Genomic DNA, 27,389 nt, shown 5'->3' on the forward strand with positions numbered 1-27,389 from the left:
TTTATCAATCCTATGTGTGAAGAGCAAAAATAACTGAAAACTTCTTTTATAACATCTTCAGATCTAATATCCGTAAATGTTTCAGATTGATTCAAGTGTAAGTCTTAAACTTTTACTCAAACTTTCCTGAATGAATCTTTCAACCATTCGCTCACCAAATCAACAATAAAAAGTTTGCAAAGTTTGGAATTAGCAAAACAAATTACCCAACATTCTCCGATATTTGAAATTCAAAATGGCCGTCATTCCTGTATTAACTCCATAGGGGAAAATTAGGAAAATTAAATTTTGGATATTCCAAAAACTAAGACCGTGAAATTTTTTCTTTGACCAAGAGTTTTAAAATGAGTCCCTACAAGTGGTAGATCGGAAAAAAATTGTAGAAATTTGAGAGTCTGAATATCTGTCCCCGAGACGCGTTCTACCTTAGTCTTCAGCGCCTATATCACAGGTTTTTCTTTTTAATATTGTTGATCTCGCGTTTGCACGTGACTTCGAAAAAATTTCCAAATAACTACCAAGTTAAGTTTAAGTTTTTGTTTCTAGATCAAAGCTGACGACTTATAAAATTAAAAAGAACAGGATCTGCGTGTTCATTCAAACTTAAAGGGTTGATGCACTTAACACAGTGCATTTTGCTTGAAATGATATTGTGAAGAGATTCATTCAATTTCCAGCTATCAGTTAATCCAAGAATAAAATATATGGATAGGGTTCACCTTTTAGCCTGACAAGCACTCATGCGATGGGTGATAAAGAAGTATAAACGCATGCAAATGTATGTAAACCACTCTACTTCCTGGCATTCCCCCCCCCCCCCCCCCCCCCCCCCCGTTTCCAACAGTTCAAAAGAATATGATAATTCAACTCTGTATAGCTGGATCAAATTTTGTGAAATTTCAACATCACGTTCTTTCAATGCTACACAAATGAGATATTAATTTCATAAATTAATATAGTTTTCGAGTTATATGAATTTTTTATCATCAATACTAAAACCCAGGCTTTTACTAGAATACGTACCCCTTCATCCTTCGAATAAACTATTGCTATCATACTAAACTTTAATTTTTTTCTCTTTGAAAACATTTAGTATGAGGGGGTTTTCATGTCGTCTTTGATAAGACATATATTGCTTTGAAAAAGAGTGTTGCCTATACAGGTAAATGGAACTCCACCTTAACCACAATGTACACTGTAAGAGACATTCAATGTGATACTACTGACGCCTTTGTTTCACATGATACATTTTTTTCTAGGGTCAGTAAATTGGCGGAAAGCAGTTTGATGGAGGAACTGCGCTTATGATTATTGGTTTTCTGTTCATCGCTTTCATTTATGGCAGGGTAAAAACAAAACTCCTATTTCCAACGAATGCATAGCCAATGTCATAAGAGGAATTAGGTAAGCGATGAAGTAAATGCCATGCAAAATTATGTGACACTTGTTTTGCAGAATGTCAGAAAGTTGGAAACAAAAAACACCCCAAACAAACATATAATTCTTAGGAACAACAATGAACTCTTCCTGGCCCTATTATGTCTACCTATTCAGTTAAAGTGGATTCCCAACGTTTATTAAGCGTTTCTGTGACGACGCCACAAGGCACTGAATATGGGTTACGTTTGAACACGCACTATTAAAACTCAATGTAGTTCAAAGGGGAAACTCTCTCCCTTCCCCTAGACGTTTACTTTGGAATATTGCCAAACTTTCTTGATTGGACTCCAGTGAAATCTTTTACTGTTGCGTATGACTGAGTCGATCGGAAATATTCGTTATCGACATTGTTCTTTCGTCAGGTTGGTGAGAAATTCAATCGTCGAAAGTGAATGTAAACTTTGGGTGAGTATTTCAATTTCATTTTGTCGAACACTTGTAGAAGTCTTTCATTTATCGATGACATAGGTTGAGCAAGTTCGCGCCTTGTTCTACAGTATCGTCTGTTTGTTGGATTTTCTGATGACATGCTTCGAGATAATGACGATTAGTGAAGCGTCAATCATCGAATGCCTCAAATAGAAGCAGTTCTGTGTCATGTTCGAGTAGCTAGGGTTACAATGTTGGAAATATCACACTGACGAAAGCTCCTTTTCTGAAAGTTACTGATCCAGAATTGTTGAAAACTTGAACGACAGAGTGTGAATTTCAAATAAATCTGTAATTTGTAGATTGAAATACAAAATTAATAACAATGGTGCCTGCGAGTAGACTTGTCGGTGTGCAAATGACTTCACACTTAACTTGACGTGAAAGAGTTTATCAAAATACTTCGAAATCTTCTTTTTATCGCTTGACGTTTAACAAATTCACATATCCTACGAACAAATCCACATTCTAATTTTTGCTTTGGTACATACTTAATAGATTCAGCACTTGGTTGTAGACCGAGAGAACACACTTTGCAAATGCAAAATACATGCGACATGGCTGCAATACGATGAAAACCTATATTGATCAATTTCGTGTGTGAGGTTTGCCGAATAATATCGATATCTATTGTGAAGCTAGCACGGCTTGTATCATATCACGGAAGCTCTTTTTACTTGCACTGCGCTTGGTATCAAAATTCCCTTTCGGTCATTCTTTAAACGGACACTGGACACTAGTAATCGAGTAGAGGTTCCGGCTATTCGACTGTCACGTGACTAAATTGAGTTCACTCGGAGAATGTGAAAGTTGCAATCAAAAAGAAAGTTCTGTTTTACGTTGTTCTACAGACACCTATAATCTAATTACAATTACTAGGGAAGAAACAAAAAAACTAGAACAACAAATAAAACTTAGGTATTTAAAATACGAAGCTTTCACCCATTATGGTGTAAATTTCCTCCATGAAGCAAGATCACGACGCTTTTTGTTCTCCTTGGCGAACTCTGCACCTGCTGGTATTTGTCAATAAAATGAACAAAAGGGTCTGCTGTGCCTCAAGGAAACATGTTTGTGCAAGTTTTGAGGTGAATTGAGGACACACGCGATTCAAAAAGTGATGCCCCGTGGTCCGTGGGAAGGAAGTATTGTCGATTCTCTTCAACCACCATTTGATTTTCTTTGTCCAACATCTGTGACCAAATCTAAGGTCGTATGTAATACTTTCTTAAACTTTTTTACAAATTATCGATTATTCAGCGTCGCCTGTTCCATGCCGTCGATCACGCTTTCAAGTGAACACAATGGAAAGGTCAAGGGTCATCAGTTGAAAGCGTTGTGAAGTCATCCGCGACATAATTTGCACTTTTTGTATATTTACATGTGTTGGTGTGCGATGCCTTGTACTATTCAAAGATATCTTAAACACACAGTGGTTTTCATCAGACTTTGTGGTGGTGTTCCATTGTACTTGTGTAAGCTAACCAAATTATTGACAAAGTTGCAACAGGACAGAGACTAAAAACAACTTGATCTCCACTTCTGTTGGTATTTTAGTTAATAATAGGACTCTCACGGCTTTGAACTGATTCCACCAAATATAAAAACGCTAAAACAAAGACAAAATATTGCGTGGCAACGCAAGAGTTCCTGTCAACGAGGTCATTTGAGGTCACAGTGTTCTGATGAGAATCTCCATGGAGAACAACATCGTGACGTCAATAGTTGACAAGACTGTCTGACGCTCACTCTGTTGAGAGACGGGTTTCATAGATGGAGTACTTTCATCGATTTTTCTTTGGCAGTTGTAACAATATTTGCCTTGACATATGAAGGAAACCATGACAACAGGGGGAACACTATTACCGCATTCTGACAGAGTTCAATCACGATTAGAGTAAAATTACGGATGATCCGTTCCATCTTTGAAGGGATGGTCAGGATCGGAGATTGCCAAAATACGAATTTGGTTTCGCAATCCAAGATTTGTATGCTTAGATTTCTTGTTAATTTCACCATTTCCGTGGCATATTTTCATGTCAATTCACAACATTCTCTTATTTACGTCAAGACCTGCTAAGATGAAGTAGCCCATGGCGATGGCAGAACGAATCTTTCCAGAAATCAAGAAAAGATCCCAAAGTCATGGATAGGTCGCTAAATTAATTAGGCCTAAGGTACAACCTGATGCAAGCAAAACGCTCCACATAACTACCTCTCTCATAAAGATAGCCAGGTACACATGATACGAAAACTGTCGGTAGTATTGTCCTGGGTACTTTTAACCGCCGCCAAAATATCTGACAAAATAAAAGCTTGGTGAAAAACCTGAAATTCAACAGCTCATTTGTTATCCATCGAAGTCGTTTAATTGAAATCATGCATGCAGTTCTTTGCAGTCTTGTCTCATTGTTCAGCGACGGGTAGGACAGAATTCAAACAATTGTGAGTAGCAAAACACCTGCCATAGATCATAGTGTTGTCATGCCCTGGTGACGATTGTTTACCTGGGTGCACGGCACTGTGTAGCTCTGTTGTGAAAAGGTTACCAATTTAAAGTCATTTCATGCTTGCACAAAGAGGACGTTTTTGTTATTCGCGTGTCGTCCAAACCGTAACCATGTCGCCATTAATATGGTTTATATAATATAAGTGAATATGTAACCCGGATAGTTCGACTGTCAAATAAGGGAGCCTTCAGTAATTACAGGGGTGGGGTGGGCCGGGGGAATTGGGGAGAGGGTCACTTTTTAGAAAACAGTTCAAGGGGGAGGGTCCCTTTTTATAAACCTATCTTGGGGGGAGGGTCACTTTGGACAGAAGCTGATTTTATGGCCAAAACTTTGATTGTCCGTGTGATATTTCCTGAATAGGAAATCACCAACAAAATACGCACACACTTATAGACCGCCATGCATAGTGAATTGACATTTGGTGAGATTCCAAAATCAAATTTCTTGCACAACCATGGACTTGTAACCATTCTAGTCGTATCAAGAACAATAATGTGAATAATCAAGCATACATAAATGCACAGATTTATCTAATTTTGTACTGAAAAAAAATTATTCATAGTTTCATCATAGACCCCAATGCATAGTGAATCGACATTTTGGTGAAATTCCAAAATCAAATTTCTTGCACAACCATGGACTTGTAACCACTCTAGTCTAATCAAGAAAATTATTATCAATAATCAAGAGTACACAAATGCAAAGATTTACCTATTTTTGTAATGGAAAAAACTATTCATAATTTCATCATAAACACTATGGATAGTGAACCAACTTTTTAGATGGAATTCAGAAATCAATTTCTTGTACACAAATGTTCATTTTACTTCCCTATTCAAGCAAAGAACATTTAAATACGTTATCAAACATATATAAAATACCGATATAGCATGTTTTGTGGGGGTAAATTGTCAATAATTTGCCTGATAGACTCCATGTATTATGATTTGATATTTTTGGATGAAGCACTAAATCAGCTACATCTTGCCTTCCTATAGTTGCACAAAATATGGTGACCCTCCCTAAACTGTATGAAATACCATATCTCTTCAAAAATTCTTGCGTGATAAATTGCGACTGTCCCTCCAAAAACACCAGCCCTCCCCTCTGTAATTTGTCCCTAACATAACAATTGAACCAATTGTTATGTAAATTAGCTGATACTGTTTTAGTTATTCCCGGGGAGAATACCGCAGTGGTTGGGGGGAGGGTCAAGTTTTAGAATGTCGGACAAGGGGGAGGGTCACATTTAGACGGGAGGATTTGGGGGAGGGTCACATTTTACGGTACAGGTGTTCGCGAAATTCCCCCGGCCACCCCCCTGTAATTACTGAAGGCTCCCTAAACCGGACCCTGGTTCAAATTATACAAATAATAAACAAAGGAAAGAATGGTTATCGTACAATTTGCGTTGCAGTTTATATTCAAGTTTATTCACTACACATTAATAATGATAAAAAAGTCTACATTTATTAGCCGGTGTTATACTGTTTAAACAGAACAGTAAACTCCAGACACACCCCTATCCTAGTTCATATCAGTAATACACGTGTTCGCTCAACATCAACACGTGTTCGCTCAACATCAACTGTCCAGAATTGTTCAGAGTTCGGACTCCACGTCGATCCTGTTTCTACGGTTAGGCCTACAAATTCCTTGAGTAACTGCTTCCATTTCGGGCGGGAAACTGATACACACAACGTCCTCCAGACAATTCTCCTTTGCAATTATGGTAATAGCAGTCCAACAGCTTCCGTCAATGGGTTGGTATGTCGGGGAAATAGAAATTCATAAGCCATGCAAAAAGACCAACCACCGTCACGTCGTCTTGGTTACTGGCAAGAAGTACTATTTCCGATCCCTAGACCGAGTCTGTGCCCGCACAAGCACCACTCCATGCAGTATCTGTCTGCTCGCAGTGCATTGTTGGAGATAACGGCAATGAAGGAATTCCACCCGATTACTCAACTGTCATGTCATGGAATGGAAGATCAAATCACGTGACTTTAATACTTCGTAACCGGGGTACATAGGTAACTGCGTCTTTCTAAAGCTAACTGAGCGCCATCCTTTGCCAACTCTGCATTGGTGTAAGTTTGAATGAGGGAAAGAGTTTTGAGGAATCCGATTTTCAACTATTCCCTGAGTCCACATCCAAACACGAGATGGATGAGAAATGTAAATACAGACAGCAGAGGAAGTTGGGACGAGAATTACAATCATGACAACAGCCATGCAAAAGCTGTCATTAAAGCCACCATAGATATTAAAACGGTATGGTTAGGATTGAGGACACAAGACACGCATTATGTCATCCTTGGCGGTCAGACTCATTAGGAAACCTTCAATGTCAGAGCAGCATATACATTCTGTTTCACTTTCAAATGAAAGAATCCGTAATGTCATCATGATAATGATAGTGATAATATTTTGGACTATTGTTCCACGTGTCATTTCGATAATTACCTGTACTGAGGTACTATACGCTTCGAAACTGAACGACTTGCATACTTCTCACTTTTCTAAGCACAGTTAATGCTACAGAAGTAAATTACCTGGAATTTTCCGCTATTTGAAATTCCATTAGGCTGTTATCCCTGTATTCACCGTACTGGAAAAAAAATTCTGTTTTCTCAAAAGCAAGACGGTGAAAACCATTTTGGTTCCAGAAGCTTCAACACGAGTCAAAACAGACAGTATATCAGAAACGTATTGTAAAAGTTTGAGAGTCTGAATATTCACCCCGGGGGTGCATTTTACCTTCATGATAATGGCGCTGCGGTTTCTTCTCCCGTCAGATAATTGTGCAGTCGTTGTAGTAGCACCAACAGTGCACAAGATCGACAGGGTCTTGGTGTATGGCAAAGGTGGCTGTCACCTTGAATGAGGAAACAATTTTTTAGATCGTCTTCTTGAAAGAAACTCCGTTCTAAAGAAAAATGGGTTCAGGAGCAAGTCAACCTAAAGGTAAGAAATAATTGTTTGCAACCCCCCTCTCCCCCACCCTCGAAGAAAGAATCGAAGCATATTCCAATTCTATGATGGTTGTTGAAAGTCATACATTTTTTCCTTGTTGGTATAGTGGCTGCCTTTGTTGTCTGTGTTTCTATAAGCATAGACAGTACAGACGGTCCCCCTCTACTGTCTATGCTATAAGTCAGCACGTGTTAACACAGCGTTCGCTTTTTTACCAATATGACAAATTCCCATTTCAATTGTTGATATGAAGGAAGAATTGCATGTGAGGTACTTGTTTGTCATCCATTGTGCTCGCTGATTTAATTATTATCTCACTACAGATCCGCATAAAACAGGACAAATCTACATTACACGGTGATGTTTGACATGATATCGGGCATTACTGTTATGCGATGTGTGTGCACGTATCTGCTTTCTGTTTGCATACCTGCACTTGTGTATGCATGATGGAATAAACGACTGTAAATACTCAATTTTATAAAAGAGATGTATATACTTACTTAAGAACTAAAACATTCATACCACTCCAATCACGATGTGACTAGAAAAACAACGAAAACTGTTTAAAACACCACAAACTTGTTTCACAATATCAATTTTCAAAGTAGCTGTAAAATATCAACTAATTAGCAACAAAGTTCGAGATAAAAATTAACATGTATATGTCAATCAAAGGCATGGGGGTTTTTCGATAAAAACTTGGAAAGAAGTCACCACTTGATGACGAAAACATATTTCACGTGTAATTTTCACCGAGCTCAGCGTTTTACTTTATTTATTTAATTAATCCATACGAATTTTCCAGATCCAAGGAATTGAATCTGACGTTTCAATGGAATAATACCACTCATTATGAGTAAATCTTTGTGACGGATTTCTTTGGAAATATTCAATGAATCTTCTGTCATTGTCACTTTAATTGTAGTTCATCCTTTGTGTTCATATTTGATGAAACGTTACTAACACGATTGGAACTGATTTAGGATAATAGGATGGTGAAGTAATGTCAATTTCATCTACAAATGTCATCTCATCTGCTTTTCTTTTTACATTACACTTTTGTTTTTATAAGTAATTTGTAATATTGCAACATTAAATTATTAAGCACTGAACTTTTTTGAGAAATTTGAAAAATATGAAGATCCAATTATCCCAAATTAGTTCCAATCGTGTTTACTCTAGGGGCACTTATGGTATTTAGTATCAATAAGATACTTTCTAAAAATCCAATGTTGACTCCGTGACAATTATGGACTACTAATATTACACTTTCTTTTGAAAAATTTCTGTTTTTTATTCACCTTTTAGTCGAAACATTTTTTGACAAGTTTGACAAGAAGGAAAAAGCAATCGATGCCTCCAGGAGCAGATTGCGCGACATGCAAAGAATCGGACGATTTACTTTCTTACAAAAACTTGTGCTTCGAGACAACATCCTGTCAACATTACCGGACGAATTTACAAATCTCAAATTCCTGAAAGAACTCGATCTGTCGCTGAATCGTTTTTTGGAGATTCCGCCAGTCCTGTTTGCGATGAAGAACATCGCAATACTCAACATGGATGGAAATATCATATCAAGGGTGCCAAGAGATATCAGGGAAGCAGAAGGTCTCGAAGTGCTGTCGTTTGAATACAACAAACTCGAAGATTTACCATTGGCGCTGTTTCTGATGCCACAAGTGAAGCGAGTCAAGATCCGAGGGAACAAACTGTCAACTTTGCCTAAAGACCTGCACTTGCGTTTGGTGTACAAATTAATCGACGGAATTTATCTGACGGACAATAACTTTACGACGATTCCGCCCGAGGTATTGGGACAGCAGGGCGCGACAGAACTGTTCATGGATAAAAACCAACTTTCACACATTCCGAAGGAAATTGCAAAGCTGTCGAAACTGAGAAGAATTGAATTAGCGCACAATAATATCACCACTACACCACCAGAGCTGTTTACAATGCCAGACCTCAAGTACATATCACTCGGCCACAACCAGATTGAAGAAATCCCATCTTCAATCGGTAAGTACAATTTCTGCTATGGATAAGATCAAATACTCCATAATGCATTTCCCGGCTCATCGTCAAAACTTACTCCATGCATCTACTCACTGAATCAAAGTATTGTTGTTCCAATTTTATTCAACGCATCAGAATGACACTTTTAAAAGAATACGTATCTTGCTCAAAGGCAGCTGTTTCACCCCAAAATTATCATTTCATGTACCATGCACTTACAACACCGAAGGGAAAGAAAACGGCGCCATTTATAACCCTGTCGTCTCCACAGGTCGGGCACTGAAATTGGAAATGCTGATCTTAAGAGATAACAAACTGAAGACGTTACCAGACGACATGAAGAACTTAAGGAAATTGAAAATCCTGGATTTAGCGCAGAATTCCATGGAAGAGTTCCCCCTGGTTGTGACGGAGTTGGAACGATTGGATACACTGAATATGACAGCCAATCACTTGAGATTTCTTCCACCAGATCTATCCAAACTCATCCATCTCAAGAAGCTCGGTCTTGGAGACAACGTCTTGAATCATGATGCGTTTGAAGTGCTCTTGACAATGATCAAACTGCAGTGGTTGTTCTTAGAGAACAATCTCATCAATGTCATATCTCCCGAAGTCACTGAACGACTGAAGACACTGAAACAGTTGTCTCTAGATGGAAACCCCATCGAAGACATTCCAGAAGAACTCCTGAAGATAGACTTGAACAACAGAAGACATCACAGAAATGCAGTGAAAGGTGAGAAGTTGATGCAAAATCGAAACTCGGATTCGAACGAAAATGTTTTTCTGACATCCTGAAATATATCCTAGAATTGTTTTTAAAACTCATTTTTGACGTACTATGCACATCAAGATAACTTTTAATAAATTCTTCTTTCAGCTAACGGAGAAGGAGAAGGTGAAGAAGAAATAGTGGAAAGTTCGGCTGTTGATCAATCGAAAATCTTTGGTGGACAGAAAACATTTACAATTTCTCCAAACGAGGAGGTAATACATCTCTGTTCAGATAAGTTACATAGTTTGAAAGACAGTTCAACGTCAACAACTGAGTTTTATCGATCAGTTTCTAAATCAAAGGATTTATCAAAGGCAAGGAAGCTAATAATAATATTAAGGAATTTTAGAATAAATTCAGCTGTATTTTTTCCTTGCATTTTAGAGAGAAGAGCAAATCGCCATATCAAACACTTTTGCCTTGGAACTCCCTCCTGACAGTGTAACAAGCGAAATGAAATTTGAAGTGGCATATGCAGATGAGGAAGAAGAAAGCCAGATAGATTTACCGTTGAAAGAAGGCGAGCAACAAGAGTCAGAATTGATTGACATCACACCCCGCTCCATGTCATTTGGATCTCTGGTCAGTCTCGTTGTCAAACTCGATGCCTTCGATGATCCTTCCAGAGATTTGGTTATTATGCAAAGTGAAGACAATAAAACCTGGAATGAATTGAAGACGTACAGGGTAAGTGAACATATCAGGACAATAGCTACACGGATGTTTACCATCCGGAAATTTCTCATTTAATAGTTTCATACATGTATGGTTGAGGATAGGATAGAACTGAATCAGTATCCAGTGGCTAAATATAAAGAGGCAACTTTCCTATGACGTCATATGCTGACGCAAATCCTTCATTGGCATGACGATAGTTCAGCTTTGACAATGACATTGAAAGGGCCAGTAGCTGTAACTTTTGGTGTTTTATCGCTTTTATTGTTTTGACAACAACAGTTTCTTGTTCTTCTTGCCGGCTTGTCAATTCGTCCTCTAGACAGACTACATTGTTATTGTTTACAATTAAGTGAGTTCAAGTCTGGACTACAATTCAAATATCATCAATACTGTACACTTTTCACGTACACTCGCTGTGTGTGACAAGCTGAAAAGTCGAAAACGTTCTTTCGAGAATAGAACAAGAATTTACTACTGACATGCAAAACAGTGTAGCAAAATGATCGAAAGTTACAAGTAAAGGTCCTTAAATACCCAGATGTAGTTGGCTGTGCTGAGATAGGGTTTAACAGAAAGAGTCGAATGGATTGATATCCGGGGGTATCGCTCCTAGAACCAAATGAACAACTATAGTAAACTTGACACCTCATCGGCGAAACACTTAGAATATTTTGTCCCATTCCATTTCCACTGCCCTTGTAATTAACACAATTGGAGCTATTTAAGACAATTGCATAGAGTTAACTGGGACAGCAATCTATACATTTGCCTTTTCCTCGTTATGCAATGTGAAATGTAAACGTTGGCAGTGTTTTACAGATCGCATGAAAATAATGATTACATTTCCAATTCAACTTTTTCTCATGTCACAAGTACACTTGACAAATCACAGTTTCACACCATGCATATTAATTATCCTGCAGTAATGACAATCTCTTAATTTCATTTGCGTTTTATTCAAATTCTTAAAATCTTTTTTATTGTTTCAGGAGGGAAGCCTCACAAAAGTCAAGGTTAAAAGTTTAACAGGATTGGTCGCTGTTACCAAGCCTCATGTTGATGAAATGAACCTGGGCGAGGATGGAGGTAAACTTGAATCAACAGCCGTTGATGGTGTTAGTGTGTCATTTCCTGGTGGCGCTGTTGCGGCGGAACAGTCTATTGCAATGGAGGTAAGGCGGCACTAAAACGTTTTAACCTTTTTAGAGTAACTTGAATTGATTTCGCAAAATAACTGAATGTTTTGTTTTGCTGCTAGGTGCGTGGTCATATTTAAGGTAATCTTAAAAAATGAATGATGGGATGTCTCATTTTCGAAATGTAAGTTTTCAGAATTTTCAAGAAATTTGGAGAATCAAGGCTCGTTTGACAAGTGAAATGAAATGTTGATGCTTTTGTGTAATAATTATGTCATGGATGGATCGCAATTTCCTCAAAGTCAGTATATTTTTTCGACAAATCCTGTAAAGAGGTACAATGTGACAAGGCTTGGGCGAACATTTCCTATTACGCAAACTCCTAGACCAAGTCTAGAAATTTAATAATGACTAAAAACCAAATTAGGTTCATAATTCGGTCTTAAAAGGACCAGAAGCATCGTAAATATTCAGATCCCTCGTTTTCATCTTACAAACACGCAAACAACGTGACACGCTGAAAAAATGAAAAACAACATTGGTCTGACAATTTATCAATAAAGAAATCATGAAAGCAAAGAAACGATGGCAGTTTTTTGGGAAATGAATTACTACATGGTATTCCATTCTATTACAAATGAATATCTGTGTATCTTCACGGTTTAAAGGTCGATCCAATGAGAAATAACACGGCTGATGACAAAGATGCTCTATGTGAAGTTGAGAAGGATGTTTCGCTTTCGCCCTGTGTGTTCATTAAAGGTGCCAACGGTAAGAAACACCTTGAATTCAGCGAGGAGGTCAATGTCACGCTACCAATTCCGCCACCACTTCCGGGCAAGAAAGAAGACAGCACAGAGCTAAGAGTTCTCAAAGACGAAAAGGATAACAATACTTGGAAGGACATCACCGATGACTTGGGACCAATTGTACGACATGCAAGGCGGGCGTCATTTGGCATTCGATCATTTAGTGGGTAAGAAGCTCTTGCTTTGACAACAGATTATCCTAGATGTACCAACGGCATTACTGAGTTTCATTTATTATGAAGGAAACGTAAGAATAAAGAATTCGAAAAACGATAATTTCCGGCAATGCAGTTATCACGTTTCTAAACTGCATCTTCTAGGTATGCTACTTCTCCTGTTTGCCATTTTTATAAATATTTGATAGCTGTTTTCTCACACAGAAGAATATCGGTCGGACGGATGTTTTTGCTATATCGTTTACTTTACTTTCAACATTTACTGAAGTATGACAAAACTTTCGCAATGTCAATTTTTCCAACATTTTCGTCAAAATTACAATCATAATGAAGATCATATTGGTAAATATGTATTAAGTAAAAACTTAAAGCTTTGGTCGACCCTTCGAATTAACTGTATCGGTTCATTTTCTGCCTAGTACATTAGATATTGTTTCCATTCCCTATTACCTAGATGAAACTAGAAAAAAAATTGTAGTCACTGGCGTGACCTCTGTATGACCTAATAACGCCACCATGCGTTCGTTTGCATACATCTGCCAATACTAACGTACAGTATCAACTCACTATCACATATCATTTATCAAAACGTGTTTTTCATAGTTTTTCCTAAGAAAGCGCAAAGGTGACTACCAGACACCTAAAGTCAGTCTAGATGTATTTGTATATATAGTGATGAAAAGCCAACTAGGGGTCTAGTACAAGGCGTATTGATGTCACCGTTTGCATGAAAATGGTGGGGTGGTTTTTCTTATATATTGCATATCATGACTTTTCCAGGTATGTCATAGCAAGAACAGATCCACTGAAAAGGAACAGGATAAGTTCGTTCGCCTCCAGAGTGCGAAGGAGTGGGAAAGGCAGCAGAAAACATAATGCATACAAGGTCAAGGTGATGTTACTTCAGCTTGGTTTGAATCCAAAACAGATGGTGATTAGTATAGTGGTGGCCGATAGACTACGAGAAAAGCGCCGTGAGTTCGTCAAAATTGGATACAGTTCATCCGCCGTGTCATACAGCGGTGACTTCATGCTCAAGAGGGGCGAAAACATCGAGTTTGACGTAGATGAAGAATTCGAGTTCACCAATGAAAACAGAAAGTGTGTTTTTTACCCAAACCGTGACAACACCACGCATGTGCACGTCATTCCCAAGGACGAGAACGACAACACACAGAAGCACAAAATCGGCTTTATCAAATTCTTTAAGAAGGACAGGAGTATGGTTGCTGAATTACCATTCAAGATATTCTTGGTGAGTGATTCGTAGTCCTAGCAAAACTATTCAAACCCTGGCACTGTGGTCATATCAGTGTGTTTTCAGTATCAAGCAACATACACATTAGGATGTAGCTACCTCCATGTTTGTACTTTGTGTTCAAAAATCACTAAACATTACTCTACACTTAATGTTTGTACAGATAACTCCTCACGACCGAAGGCTGAGCAGAATGATAACCGATCCTGACATGGTGTTTGAAACTGACGAAGGTAATATGGAGTTGTATTTGTTCAACACCTTTAATGTTCGCAAAAACACCCTTCCAAAGTGTAGCGTCAATTTTGAAGGCAGTGGCATTCGTAAATGATTTAATGTGCATGGACTTCACTGGGCCATTTAAGGTTGACTGTGCCTTGAGGACAGATATCCGGACTCTCAAACTTTTGCAATTCTTTTCTGATCTACCACTATTGGGGGCTCATTTTAAAGCTCTTGGTGTATAAAAACGTTCCATCAACTTTGTTTTTCGAAAATCGAAAATTTTATTTTTCTCCATAGAGTGAACACAGGGATGTCAGCTATTTTTAATTTCAAATATCGGTAAATCTTGGGTAATTTTTTTCTCTATTTTCAAAATGTGCACGGTGACCCCTGATTTTTATTCTTAATTTTGAAAGAGAGTGGTTAAGATTCCTGGAGAAAAGTTTGTGCAAAAGTTTAAGTCTTTCACTTTCGAGGCGCATACTACTTTAACCAAACCTTGATCATAATATATTATCACGAACTGCGTAAAGGTCCTTTCTCAACAGACACAAGTCGTATTATTTTTCTATTTCTATTTCTATGATTTTATTATTTTCCGCGAATAAAACATGCAAATATTCCCCGATTTTAAAAGTGACGTCATCTCTAAACTTAAGAAAGAAAAAAGTCAATTCACGAGTCTTACAAGCAGTTTTGTTTGTTTTTTTCAGATTATGAATTCTTCTTCAGTTTTTTGGCCGGTACTTTACTTATTCCCCATCAACAGCTAACTGATTTTGCGATGAAGATTGGCCTTCAACCAGAAGAGTTCACTAAATTCAGAAATATGGATTTGAGACAACAAGTCTACAGAATGCTGATATTATGGAAAAAGAAAGAAGACGAAAATAGTGAAAATGCAGACATGAAAAGCATAGTCACCGCATTGCGAGAAAATAAGTTAGAGAACCATGCCAGCACAGTGCAGCGATTCCGACTATCTGATCCAAACACAGGTAATACATAGATAGATAGATACGTAGATACATAGCAACAACCATCGATCTATCTATCCATCCACTCATTCAAACATACCTACCACCTACCTACCTTCCTACCTACCTACCTGCCCGCCCACCCGCCAGCTTGCCTGGCTGCCTACCTACCTACGTAACTACATACCTATACATACATATACACACACCCATCCACCCATCCATTCAATCATACATACGTACGTATATACATACGTACACACATACACACATACATACATACATACATACATACATACATACATACATACATACATACATACATACATACATACCACCCTTTAATAAACTCACATCATAGCTTTACCAGTATAAGGTCGATTAATACCATCATGATTTGTCGACTCTGTGTTAGATTTTCGTCGATAACAATTTGCCTCGACCATTTTGCTTCTGATTGTGGCTTTTTGATGACGTCAGATTCGCCCTTACATGTGTTCACTGTTTACATCTCGGATCATAATTATATCGCATGCGTTGTTCACCTAGTTTAAATTTCTGCATTGCGCATGGTTACTGCTTACATTTCGCCGATTTTAGAAATACAGTTTCAGAGCACAGTGCGTTTAGAAGTTTCAATGTTCAAAGTACATCTTGCTGTAATGGAGAGTGTTGTATGATTTTTTCCAGATATCCGTGGGGCCATGAGGCACGTTTCTAGTAACATTACACCCAGTGACATGAAAATATTTGCCCGCTACCTGGGTCTTAAGGAGATTGAAATCGAAACCATCAAACATGATTTCCCGAACGACGCACAGGAACAGAACTATCAGATGTTGCTGCTTTGGGTGAGGCGTGCCGGACATGACGCTACCATCAAGAAATTAATCGAGACGATGTTTCGCATTCCACAACTCAAACTTCTCTCTGACGATTTGGTCAGAGACTTCGGCTCCTTTGCTGACGCCTAATAAAATAGATGAAAATGTAAGCAAACCAAATATCTTTGAAGTCAATATTTCACTGTAAAATAATTATTTTCATCAATAACATTTACATCTTGTTTGAGAAATATTGCGTTGTGTATTATATTATATTACAGCAGTACTTTGTAATCTGAATGACGTCACATCACTATGTACAATATTCATCAACACGTCAACTTTTCATTTACACAATAATTACCTCTCAATGTTCGATTGATTAAATGTTGCCGATATGTTTTGACATTGAAAATTCCAAAGGTTTTCAATATATCAATATAAACGTCGAAACAATCAAGCACGATTAATACACAGATTATTCGGGCGCTGTTCCCGTCCACCGTTTTACGTGTTACACGGCTTAGTGTAAAAACCGTGATTTTGGAATGATTTACCCGTACTATGTCTATGTTCAAACATTATGAAAACGACTCTCTTTTCCGTCATAATGAATTTTGTAATAAAGAACCGGCCGGCTTCGAAGATTTGTTTACTCCTGATTCGTTTTCATGTCTGGAATTACGGCTTTCCAAGAAACGTACGGAAGCAGACGGATTATGAAATACTCATAGACAAATATTAGCGTTGAAACTATGGATAGTTTTGCCATAATGTCAATGGGTCGTTAAGAATAACACTGTCGTGTGTACAGAGTTAACAATATACATATTATGTTTTGAAGCGATGTACACTACATAAACCAATATTTAAATTTCAAAATGGCGCCACTTTCTGTATCATTTAGATTGATATTGCTTCAATCGTTTATTTTCAGAACTGTGATTTTCGTTCAACGGCAAAATTTTTCCGCGGAAACTAAATTATAGCAAAGAGTGATAGTATAGATAATTATGTTTATAGAACGCTTAACCGTCATGGCGGCCTTTCTTCACATTAAATTTGGTACGATCTTACCAAACAGTAGCAATAGTATCTTAACAAATGAAGGCAAAGATAGTCATTGTAATTTCATTAATAGCAGTTTCCGCCCAAGGTTTAAGTACGCCCATTTCTCTAACATCAAAATTATCTTTAAATTGAATAATTTCATGTATTTTTGCAAAATCATCACTTAGGTCTCCAGTTTTTAATCTTGTGTGATATTAATTGTACAGAATTTTTTACTCAAAATCAAAATCAAAGTCAAAATAATCATCCGACTCACACAGGTGAAGGTGACTGGTTTCTTGTCGATTACAGAGTTGGTGAATTGCTTTGACCAGATAAGGAAAATGTTGAGTTTTATGCTATCTATTTCTTCTGACATTCAATTTGAAAAAATTGTGTTTTGTAAATCAGTCTTTGTAAAAATAATTTCTTATGAATATATTGTACTATCAAATCATTAATTTTTGTATTTTATGCTCGTAGAATAGGAGGGGACTTCAACCTGTCGTATATTTTTTCATGGAACGGTAGTAATTAATAAGACAATGGTGAGAATGACTGTACGGCAGGATTTCTGTTTGCACATTTGTATCTCCGATCGTACAAGATTAAAACCTCTCTATCTAATTACATGACTACCAGAAAAGGAAAGATATACTCATTTTGAACACATAAAACTTATAGACACAATTTCAGGGTGCAATCTATGATAAAAAAGTAACTTGCGGTGTACCCTGATAGCCATACCGAAATACCCGGTGTACAACCTGATAACACAATCTCTGTGTTCTGCTGATGTGCAGCGTGTGATTGTCACTATTCACAGCAACTTAGGGAGTATATTTGTATCATTCAATTATAACGGTAAGATTCGGCCAACCAATTGGATAATAGCTTCCGAGATTAGCCCTCTCTGTGTGTTACGTCAGATGTCACTGTTGATTTCTCAATTTTGGTCCGGACTATATTTGTCATTCATAACATTTCAAATTTGATCATAGTTGGTTATGTTTGCAAGGCTAATGCCTTTTATTTCAACACCCTTTTGAGAAAAACAAGAAAATATACATGTCTAATAGAACAACAATATTATAATGAAGGTAGTATCAAATATTACATCTATGGTCTCATTGAGAACTAAACAGCGAGTGTACTTTGTCAATGTAAATATCCTTATCATCGACGATTCGTTGATGTGAATGGAAATTTGTACACTATAGTTGTACACTTTCCAAATTGAGCCCGTATGCCTTTTTCCGTAAAAGTGTTATGAATCCCATTTTGGACTTGGCACAGTTATAAATTGTAACCAATTCATAACTTTAAAAGCTAGCTTTAGAATATCTGTAACCGAGAGTCAAGTAAGCTTCATCTGTATTTTTTAAGTTTGTTTGTAAATTTCGAATTTCTCAATATTTCTTTTTCCGTATTTTAACTGCAGTTTCCCGTTATGGTGAAATACTCGGTATTAGCATATCAACTAAGTCATACGTGCGTGCGCAACCAGCGATGTCATTATTAAAATTAAACTAAAGTCAAGATTTGAATTCAATGGTAAGACAATAATCGTGATCTTTACAGATGTATTAGCTAGGTACGTTGGCAAGAAGAATACTTGGTATAGGGCACCCAGGAAAATGCAGTCTATATTCACAATACATTATAAGATATGGAACAAAAATACTGAAAACAATCGTCTTTGATTATTTACCAATAAATGCCAACTTACATAGTTAAAGAATCTAAATGTTTACCATGTAGCCTTGCGACTCCACATGTAAAACATGCCATGCTTGTAGCTAGAAAATTCAAACAAAGTTTATGTATATTATTTTTTTATATATACACTGAAGTTTCAGAGTACTGAGAATTTTGTATATCTTAATATCAACAACAGCGACATGAAGATAAGTCAGTATAGATGCATATATTTACTTTGAATTTCTACACCAACAGATAGACTGGTATCTCAATTACGATGGATTTACATTTTGCATATCTCTTTTGAAACATTTTATTTGACTGTACTATAAAGAAATTCAATTACTCTAAACAGAGAGGCAGTTTGAAAAATTCCAAAGTTCATCTCGCACATTGAACAAGATTTGACCACACCCGTTGAAAGATATGACGCCATGTTTGAGAAGAGAACGGGGCCTACACAGGACCATTTTACAAATGAACACAATACTAGCAGATTCAGTTGCTTCAAACAGCTGTGGGCCCGTTAGGAAAGTCTAAGCCTTATTGTTTTCATAATGAGGGATGAGCACAGCGTTTTCAGGTGTGTCTCATCTTTTGTCTTTCCTGTTGGTTTGACCACCTTTTTGTTAATGCAGCTGTAAATTAACTTATTTTTGTGTGTCGATTTGTGAGTCATAGTTTCAATATCTCTTTATAAGTTGTCGATTTCTAGATGACTAGTCTTGGACTTTAGACCTGTAGTAACGATTAAGTTCGTCATTCACCAGATTCAGCCAATACAGCAGTTAGCGAAAAAGGTGTCCGCAGGCGTGTTTTTGTTTGTTATTGAGAGCCAGGAGTGGACGATACTTTTATTTTCGTCGAAGCGGAAGGGGAAAGGGTCTGAGAGCAATTTTTGTAGAGGGCGAGATATATTCCAGCTTTAATTTACTCGGCTGACAAGTTTTAAAAAATTAAGCAGCGGATAAGGAATATGCTTCGGTTGCATGAGGGAAGAGAAGGGCAAGTGCAAGCGAGGATGTTGTCTGATGGAGAGTGAAGGGAACACGAAACTAAGTTGGTGAGATAACTTTTTGAAAGGTAGCAGGAGGGAAGTTGCAAACAGCCTTCCACTCACCTCCAAATGTTCACGTTGTTCAAGCTATGACGTCAGTATGCAGGAATCTGCTTGTTGGTGAACGTTTCACCCATCACGATAGGTTACTAGTTTGTGATTTCTTCATTCACCAAAAACTTCTCGATATCAAATCGTTATCAAGGGTAAATCTTACTTCTAAAATGTACACAGAAATGTATTAGAATTTTTTTAAATGGAAACTCTCTGTACATGAACGTTTACATTCTGTATATTCACTGGTAGCGTTGCTTCACTTTCATTCATGTATGTACGTCACTGAGATTGTATCTACATTCAAGTTTTGTATGTACTTGAAAGTGAAATAAAGTAACCGAGATACAACATTTTGAATCGCGTAAATTGTTCATTTCTAAATATGCGGAGTGTTTATCAAATACATTTCACAACAAACTGATGACGCGAATAATTTCTTAAGAAAAGGCGAAGGGCTAACACCGTGTAGATTCAATATTCTATTTTATTGAGAACCAAGGATTGACGACTACACTCTCAAGGTTACCCGACGTGTTCCGTTCTCCGAGGGTCCTCTTGACTTTTGACCCGTTTTAGCAGTGGAGGACACGGAGCACCCCACACAACGAATCTGCAACCTTGTGTTGGTTTAGATTTGATGAATTAAACAATCCGTAAAATCAATGACTGAGGGAGATTGTTTCTCAGCGTTCTTGTAACAATACTTGTTATTTCGGTTATCTTAACATGGTACGATTTGTCATTTTAATATATTTCATCTTTTCATTTGAGAACAAGCTACATCACAATTCATTGAACATTGCACATGGTTCGAAATGCAAAATTTAGGGATACGAAGAAATTATTTTTGTTTCATCAAAAGTAATGATTTAGTATTATCATCCGAAGTTGCAGGCATTGTCCGTTTAAGGAGAGAAAAAGATTGGCCAACATTACAGATAGGTTGGAACAGTTTCATTTAAATGCCGTAACATGATCATCCTCAACAATTGTAATTAATTGTACGCAAACAAATACATTATATGCTTAGATACATGTATTGCATCATCAATAACTTATAGCTGTATGTATCGATTAGGAATAAAGGAGATAATTTGTCTTCACTCGGTCTTCGAGAAATTCGATAGTTTCCTCACGAAATTTCACTATGTTTGGACATTAATGTGTTATTTCGTCATTGAAAGTTATTGTCTTTGTATTGTGTGCATTGATAAATTCAACCTTCATCAAATTCTCCGGGTTTTTCTCGACTTATCACAAGAGGGCGTGCCATTGTACAACAGCACTGCGAGGTGTCGTCATCATCTCGTTCCAGTGAGCTAGCCCATCTCCAGTGGAATATCTATTCGCTCCTACCACTACTCGCCCTAGAACTTTCGGGTAACCAAAGCTTCCACTCTGATACTGCATAGCGGCAACGATACAGGTGTCACTAGTGTTCGACTTTGCAAGCTCCATAGAGAATGCTTCGTTGAATTCTGGACGTGCTTCCTTGCGAATGACTGCTGTACGCTTCGTTTTCATCAATCGGCCACCTGTCACCATGGTGAGCTTGATTGACAAGCGGACGTCTGCCGGGGGAAGGGGGAAATGCATACACTTATATTGTGAGATGATAATGATGCACTCTAACTTTTGATGTCCAGGATTTTATATCATTCCGAGACAGATGTAGAGGATATTCATTATTTACATGTACTGCTAACGTAATACTGTGTACCTGTAATGACGTCACTGTTCCATCGCTGATATGTAAAAATAAGTATTTGTCCGAAATGTTTTACCAGACTTACAGAAATTATTTGATGGAGTTTGAGAAATCGGTATTGTGTTATCACAAGTGTTATTATTCAAACGATGCAAATCTCTAGTTATAGGATCTGACCGCAATTTGCGGTATGTGCAGAACGGTAAACATTTGTCCGAATTTTCTGCGATTGCGGCAGCCAATGGAACAAACCTACAATTGCGCTATGGAATAACATGACATTTTTATTGACACTCTTAACAAGAGACCAAAGATGCTGGTGAAGGTTGCCTCGTTGGGGACTCTCTCAGACTGTCGCATACGATCAAACGGCTGATATCTCTTCTGGGGAGGGGGTGGGGGGGGGGGTTGGAACTAAATCGGCTGGTGAACTTCACTTGTGCACTATTTTGGTGAAGATTGTCTTTAAGTTTTCCTTTTAGTTAATTGATTGCACCATATAGCTGGAATGCAGCTAATTGGTTACACTGATTAATGGATGATGACATATGACCAGGTAAAGATTCTCGAAAGCTATATATATAAATTATTATATTGTTACAACTTCTCTGTGAATGATGACACAATACTCCGCACCCAATACTCCGCACTGTAGTTGGTTATTTTAGGAGAGAAGCCATGGCTCTGAACCAAATAAATTACATTTGAACTTAAGCGACAACCTGCAACAGTATCCCAGGGGAAACATTTTCCCCGTAATGTGAATTTTTATATAGTTTCCTGTATTTTAGTTCCAGTGTTATTCAATTCAAAATATTCTTCTAAAGCGATCAAAATGATGTTAAATATAACTCTAAAGTGTAACTTCATTAAACATTTTAGCGAATAATAGATTAAAACCCTACTAGCTGTATCTTTTAGCATTATTTTTATGATTTACTTTAAGCTAAATATGTTTGTGAGAATGTACTAATTTAGGTGTGAGTATAGACTTATTATTAACTACCAGCTAGCATGTATGTGTCATTTTGAACAAGATAAAGATTACAGTGCGATTATATGTTTACCCAAACATTACATCGCAGTCCCATGCGGAAAAGCAAAAAGCGTGGATACTGTGCATATCTGCACTGAAATCTTCACATAAACTGCACAGAGTAGTCCAATGTAATGCATAGGGGTGAATGTTTTCAACTGTGACATTGTATGTTCTGTTTCCTTTGTAATATTACCAATTTTTGAAAATGGCGGGAAATCAAAATGACCGTTAAAATTTGAATTTACTTGTCAAATGTTTCATAAAGGAATGGTTTCCTAATGCAGTAAAAGCCCATATCCCTTCAGAGGGTAGAATTCAGAGAAAACCAGGAGAGAATAGGAAGATATTTTGAGGTCAACAAATTTCAAGAGTTACAGCTAGTGGGGCTTTAAAGTTAACATCGATAAAAAAGCTCGCTTATGTGTTGAAGAAATGCAAGATGACTATCATTTTCTTGTTTTACGTATCGCTTGGCATCGATTCAGATCTACGTGTCACTTAGATTTTACACAAGTCACCATTTTACATTTGCATCACGTCACACTACCTTGACGATTTAATCATGATATCGCTTAGCAACAATTTCTCTATAGTAAGAAAATAGGGCCTGAATACGTAGAAATTATCTTACATATTGATTTACATGAGACAATCGACAATTGAAAAAAATAAAACTGATTCCAAGCGAAGAAAAGACATTGCGTTTAATTGGATATGGGTACTCACCTTCATCGGTTTTTGCACTGGCCGGTAAATTCAATTCTCTTGCCTTGAGAAGAACTACAGTAAGTCTTTCCGCGTTTGGCAAATACGTCAGTGAAATCAAAATCTCGCCTCGTTTTAACTCAGACTGTAAACAGATAACAAATAAAGCACAGTTATTTTTTAATGAAGCACCATTTTCACATTGTCCTATCCAAAACGCATGCACCTAGTACGTCGAAAGAAGTTATTATAGAATCGAAAACAACGATGAATGTGGTGTTTTGGCCACTTTCCAATTGAATACATATTCAACAATGTTACAATTCACAATGAACTTGACTTTCACTCGAATATGTAAAAGACTTCATAACTTTAAAATTATTTTTGAACCCTGTGCAACATGAATTACTACTACTTTCATAATATCTGAGTCAAATGAAATAATGACATCACGTGCTTTGTTCTGATACATTCATCCTCCTCTACTACTTACCGGTATAGCCTCTTTTAGATCTCTCCAAACATGCTCCTCTCCACATCGCGGTGGTTTGAAATCGATATCTCCAAGGGATACCATTACGTGTCCAATGACAGTGGGCCTTGAAAATCTGTCGAAATCGTAGACGACCAATCGAATAACTCGACTCTTCAGCGAGGTTGGCGGGAACGTGAAGACGAAGTTTTCGTTGAATATTGGATTCAGGGTCTTACGATGAACTTTGGTGAATATTTTCCTGGACTTGTCCGGCAAGAGAGTGATCTTTACGTACGGATCCGCGGTCCCTCTCATGTTTTTTGCAGGTAAATGTACGGCACGGATGAGGAAAAAGGTCAGCTGCTCGCTCTCTTCATCATAGAATACGGAGAAACAAAGCTTTCCGAGACCAAATTTCGAAGGCGTGAACGTAGTTTTGTCACTGCAAGGTTGGTAATCAACTGGCTTTATATCTGACAGTGAGAACGCGATTGGCTGTAGGCTTTCCCGTCTCTGAAATAGAGTCGTATCGAATTCTTTCGCGAACTCTGGGTTTGTTAGAGATGGAATTATAAATGGTGGAGGTTGGTCCATTTTGATAATGGCTCTTGGCGTCTTGTCACCTTCATCAACCTGAGAGGATCCCTTTGTTTCCCTCCGTCTCCAGAGATAAAACATGATAGCGATAACTATTCCCAATATTATGACGCCTCCAATGACAGCATAAGGCAATCCTGGCAGTTCTCGTGATGGCTTCTTTCCAAAGGAGAGTCTGTCTGATCGCTGCGCCGAATTTCCTATCGCTTCCATATCGAAACCATGAGATTTTACCATAGTTATTACAAGCCAAGAACCATCTATAGTGCTGAACAATATTGGAAACGTTTTCTTAGTCGTGATAATTAGAACTCTAATTGAATGCCATGAAGATGTTCAGCGAACAAAGATGTTCCAAATTTCGGAGCAAAACTGCCACCATAATAATTATAATAATAATATCAAAGCTACATACCTCTGATTTTTAAATAGACAGGGTTTATCTAGCGAAATAAAAAAACTCAAATTATTAGAAGTGATGTATTGTGGAGAAGTTTGGGAAACAGTGAAAACGAAACTTTAATTCAATGCTTTGTTTATGTATGGACCGTCACGAACTGTACGTTGCCTCGATAATACTGCTATTGTTTCATCTTTTGGAACTTCTTTAGACTGATCCTTAGTTTCAGTGACAAAATAGTGCTCGTATGCGAACCAAATGCATTAGTATAATTCAATTTTATGAACTGCAATAACCGGTGTAGATAAATTTAAAAAAACTTGTTTTGGACAAATACGGGTGGCATAGATAAAAGATTTGCTACGAGTTGAAACCAAATAAGTCGTAATTTTGACAGAGATGTGGTAGATAATAAACTTTGAGATCTGTGAACCTTACAGCCGTCTCACTGTTCTAGGGACGAAATGGGCAATTGTCTCATAATAATTACGGATGATTTCAAACTTGCACTATCTGGCTACTCTTGTACTTACTTACAGAGGGGTTATAGAACTGCCTGGTCTTTCAACTACATTCCACTTACTGATCATAATCAAAACTATTTTTCTTTCGATTTGCAAAATAATCACTCGGAAGGATATTTTCGAAATCGTTTAAAGATCATCGACCTTTCTAAAAAGCTATTTACGAGCACATGAACTCACAGAGAGGTTGTTTGACAGACAAAAAGAAAACAAAGCAGCGACTCCTGGTCGATTTCAAAAACATGACTGACAAAGTCATCAAACATCCATCTAGCTTATCTCCAGCGATTTAACCAAAACAGAATGAGCTATAACAGCAGTGAGGTCTTATACTGAAAACGTTTTCTACTCACCATGTCACGAGTAAAGTATACTGCCGACTATCGGTTTCAAGATGATGATGGGAGTGTCATTACCGACAATATCATCGTAAACTTTCCAGCCGAGCGGAAGCGGGAAAGTCTGGAATTTCCAAGTGATTTATTTCGCATCACATCGAAAGACACCTGTTGATTGTTTTGGTCGTTCTCTGATTGGCTAGACACCAATGTGAATATTGTGGAAAGTTCTCTGATTGGCCAGACAACAATTTGAATGGGGTATTATATGTGAAACTTTGCTTGTTTCGACACCTGTTTGAATATAATAGCAAGTTTTATCTGTGAGATTGTTTCTGGTGGCATATCACAAGATTCATTCAAGTTTCATCAATTTGTTTATTGCAAGATTCATTCAAGTTTCATTAATTTATTCACCAAAGAATAAAATTTCAAATATCGGTAAACGTCGAGTAATTTGTTTCTCTGGCACCAACATTTGTACGGCGACCCCCGATTTTCATTTCCGACTTTGAAAGAATGGCTGAAAGTTTACTTGATGAAAGTTTAAGAAAAAGTTAACCTCAACATTTTCGAGGCGCTAACTACCGACACGATTGGAACTAATTTGGGGTAATTGGATGGTAAAGTAATGTCGGTTTAACCTGACAATGTAACCTCATCTACTTTTCTTTTTTAAGTTACACACTTGTTTTATAGGTTATTTGCAATATTGCAGCAGCTATAGGGCACCTTACACTTTTGAGAAATTTGAAAAATATGAAGATCCAATTATCCAAAATCAGTTCCAATCGTATTTGTAACGTTAGGGCGACATTTTTTATTTTTGTGTTTCTCATCTCCCGAACGACCGTAAATTTCAGCTCCGACATGAAAATAAAAAAAACCAACTTTTTTATTTGCGCCGCCTCTGAGGCGATCATCCTAGCAACAGCACCACCGTCATCAAATTGTGAGATTGCAGCGACTCAGACTGAAAGGACAGAGAGTACAGAACACTGAACTGAAAGACAAGAAATTGCAGTGACTGAATGGACAGAACATTGAACTGAAACAAGTACACGTTTTTCTGTACTTAAAAATTGTAGAGACTGAATGGACAGAACATTGAACTGAAACAAATACAGATTTTTTTTGGTACTTGTTTTTTTTTATTTCGACCGCCCGCCCTGCCCGAGTATTCCTCTGGAGATGAGAAACAAAAAAATAAAAGGGTCACCCTTAAATAGACGCATACATGCATCATGGAAGTCACAATTCAAGTTTTGGCCATCAATTATGTGATTACTTGTGTCCAGTGTGAACAGGCAATACATTATTACTATGCATTTCCAGTAAGCGCAAATCGTTTCGACACGCTCGCTATGAGAAGAGGTAGTGTTACATTGCGAATGACCATGGATGTGAATCAACAAGTGTGAGTCTTAAAGATCGTGAAAATATATGTTCTGTCAGTACAGAAGACGAGGATGTCAAGCCAACCAGGTGAAAGATAGG

The 27,389-nt window shown here is 37.5% G+C and overlaps 2 protein-coding genes across 2 annotated transcripts; one reads left to right on the forward strand and one right to left on the reverse strand.

Moving 5' to 3' along the window:
• Positions 1-1,698: 1,698 nt before the first annotated feature.
• LOC139123154 (uncharacterized) lies at positions 1,699-20,456 on the forward strand. Its single transcript, XM_070689212.1, has 12 exons — positions 1,699-1,845; positions 7,181-7,349; positions 8,670-9,383; positions 9,652-10,119; positions 10,264-10,370; positions 10,543-10,845; positions 11,826-12,008; positions 12,641-12,948; positions 13,738-14,212; positions 14,379-14,448; positions 15,154-15,438; positions 16,108-20,456. Exons 2-12 carry the CDS (start codon positions 7,322-7,324, stop codon positions 16,389-16,391), a joined length of 3,225 nt encoding a protein of 1,074 aa, XP_070545313.1. The 5' UTR covers positions 1,699-1,845; positions 7,181-7,321; the 3' UTR covers positions 16,392-20,456.
• Positions 20,457-20,572: 116 nt separating this feature from the next.
• Positions 20,573-26,186, reverse strand: LOC139123155 (synaptotagmin-2-like). The gene is made up of 4 exons (XM_070689213.1): positions 25,908-26,186; positions 24,052-24,898; positions 23,580-23,703; positions 20,573-21,677 (listed from the first exon to the last, which is right to left on the reverse strand). Exons 2-4 carry the CDS (start codon positions 24,865-24,867, stop codon positions 21,361-21,363), a joined length of 1,257 nt encoding a protein of 418 aa, XP_070545314.1. The 5' UTR covers positions 24,868-24,898; positions 25,908-26,186; the 3' UTR covers positions 20,573-21,360.
• Between the last annotated feature and the right edge of the window lie 1,203 nt (positions 26,187-27,389).

This window comes from Ptychodera flava, chromosome 22 (genome assembly GCF_041260155.1).
Source record: "Ptychodera flava strain L36383 chromosome 22, AS_Pfla_20210202, whole genome shotgun sequence".
NCBI classification, from domain to species: domain Eukaryota; kingdom Metazoa; phylum Hemichordata; class Enteropneusta; family Ptychoderidae; genus Ptychodera; species Ptychodera flava.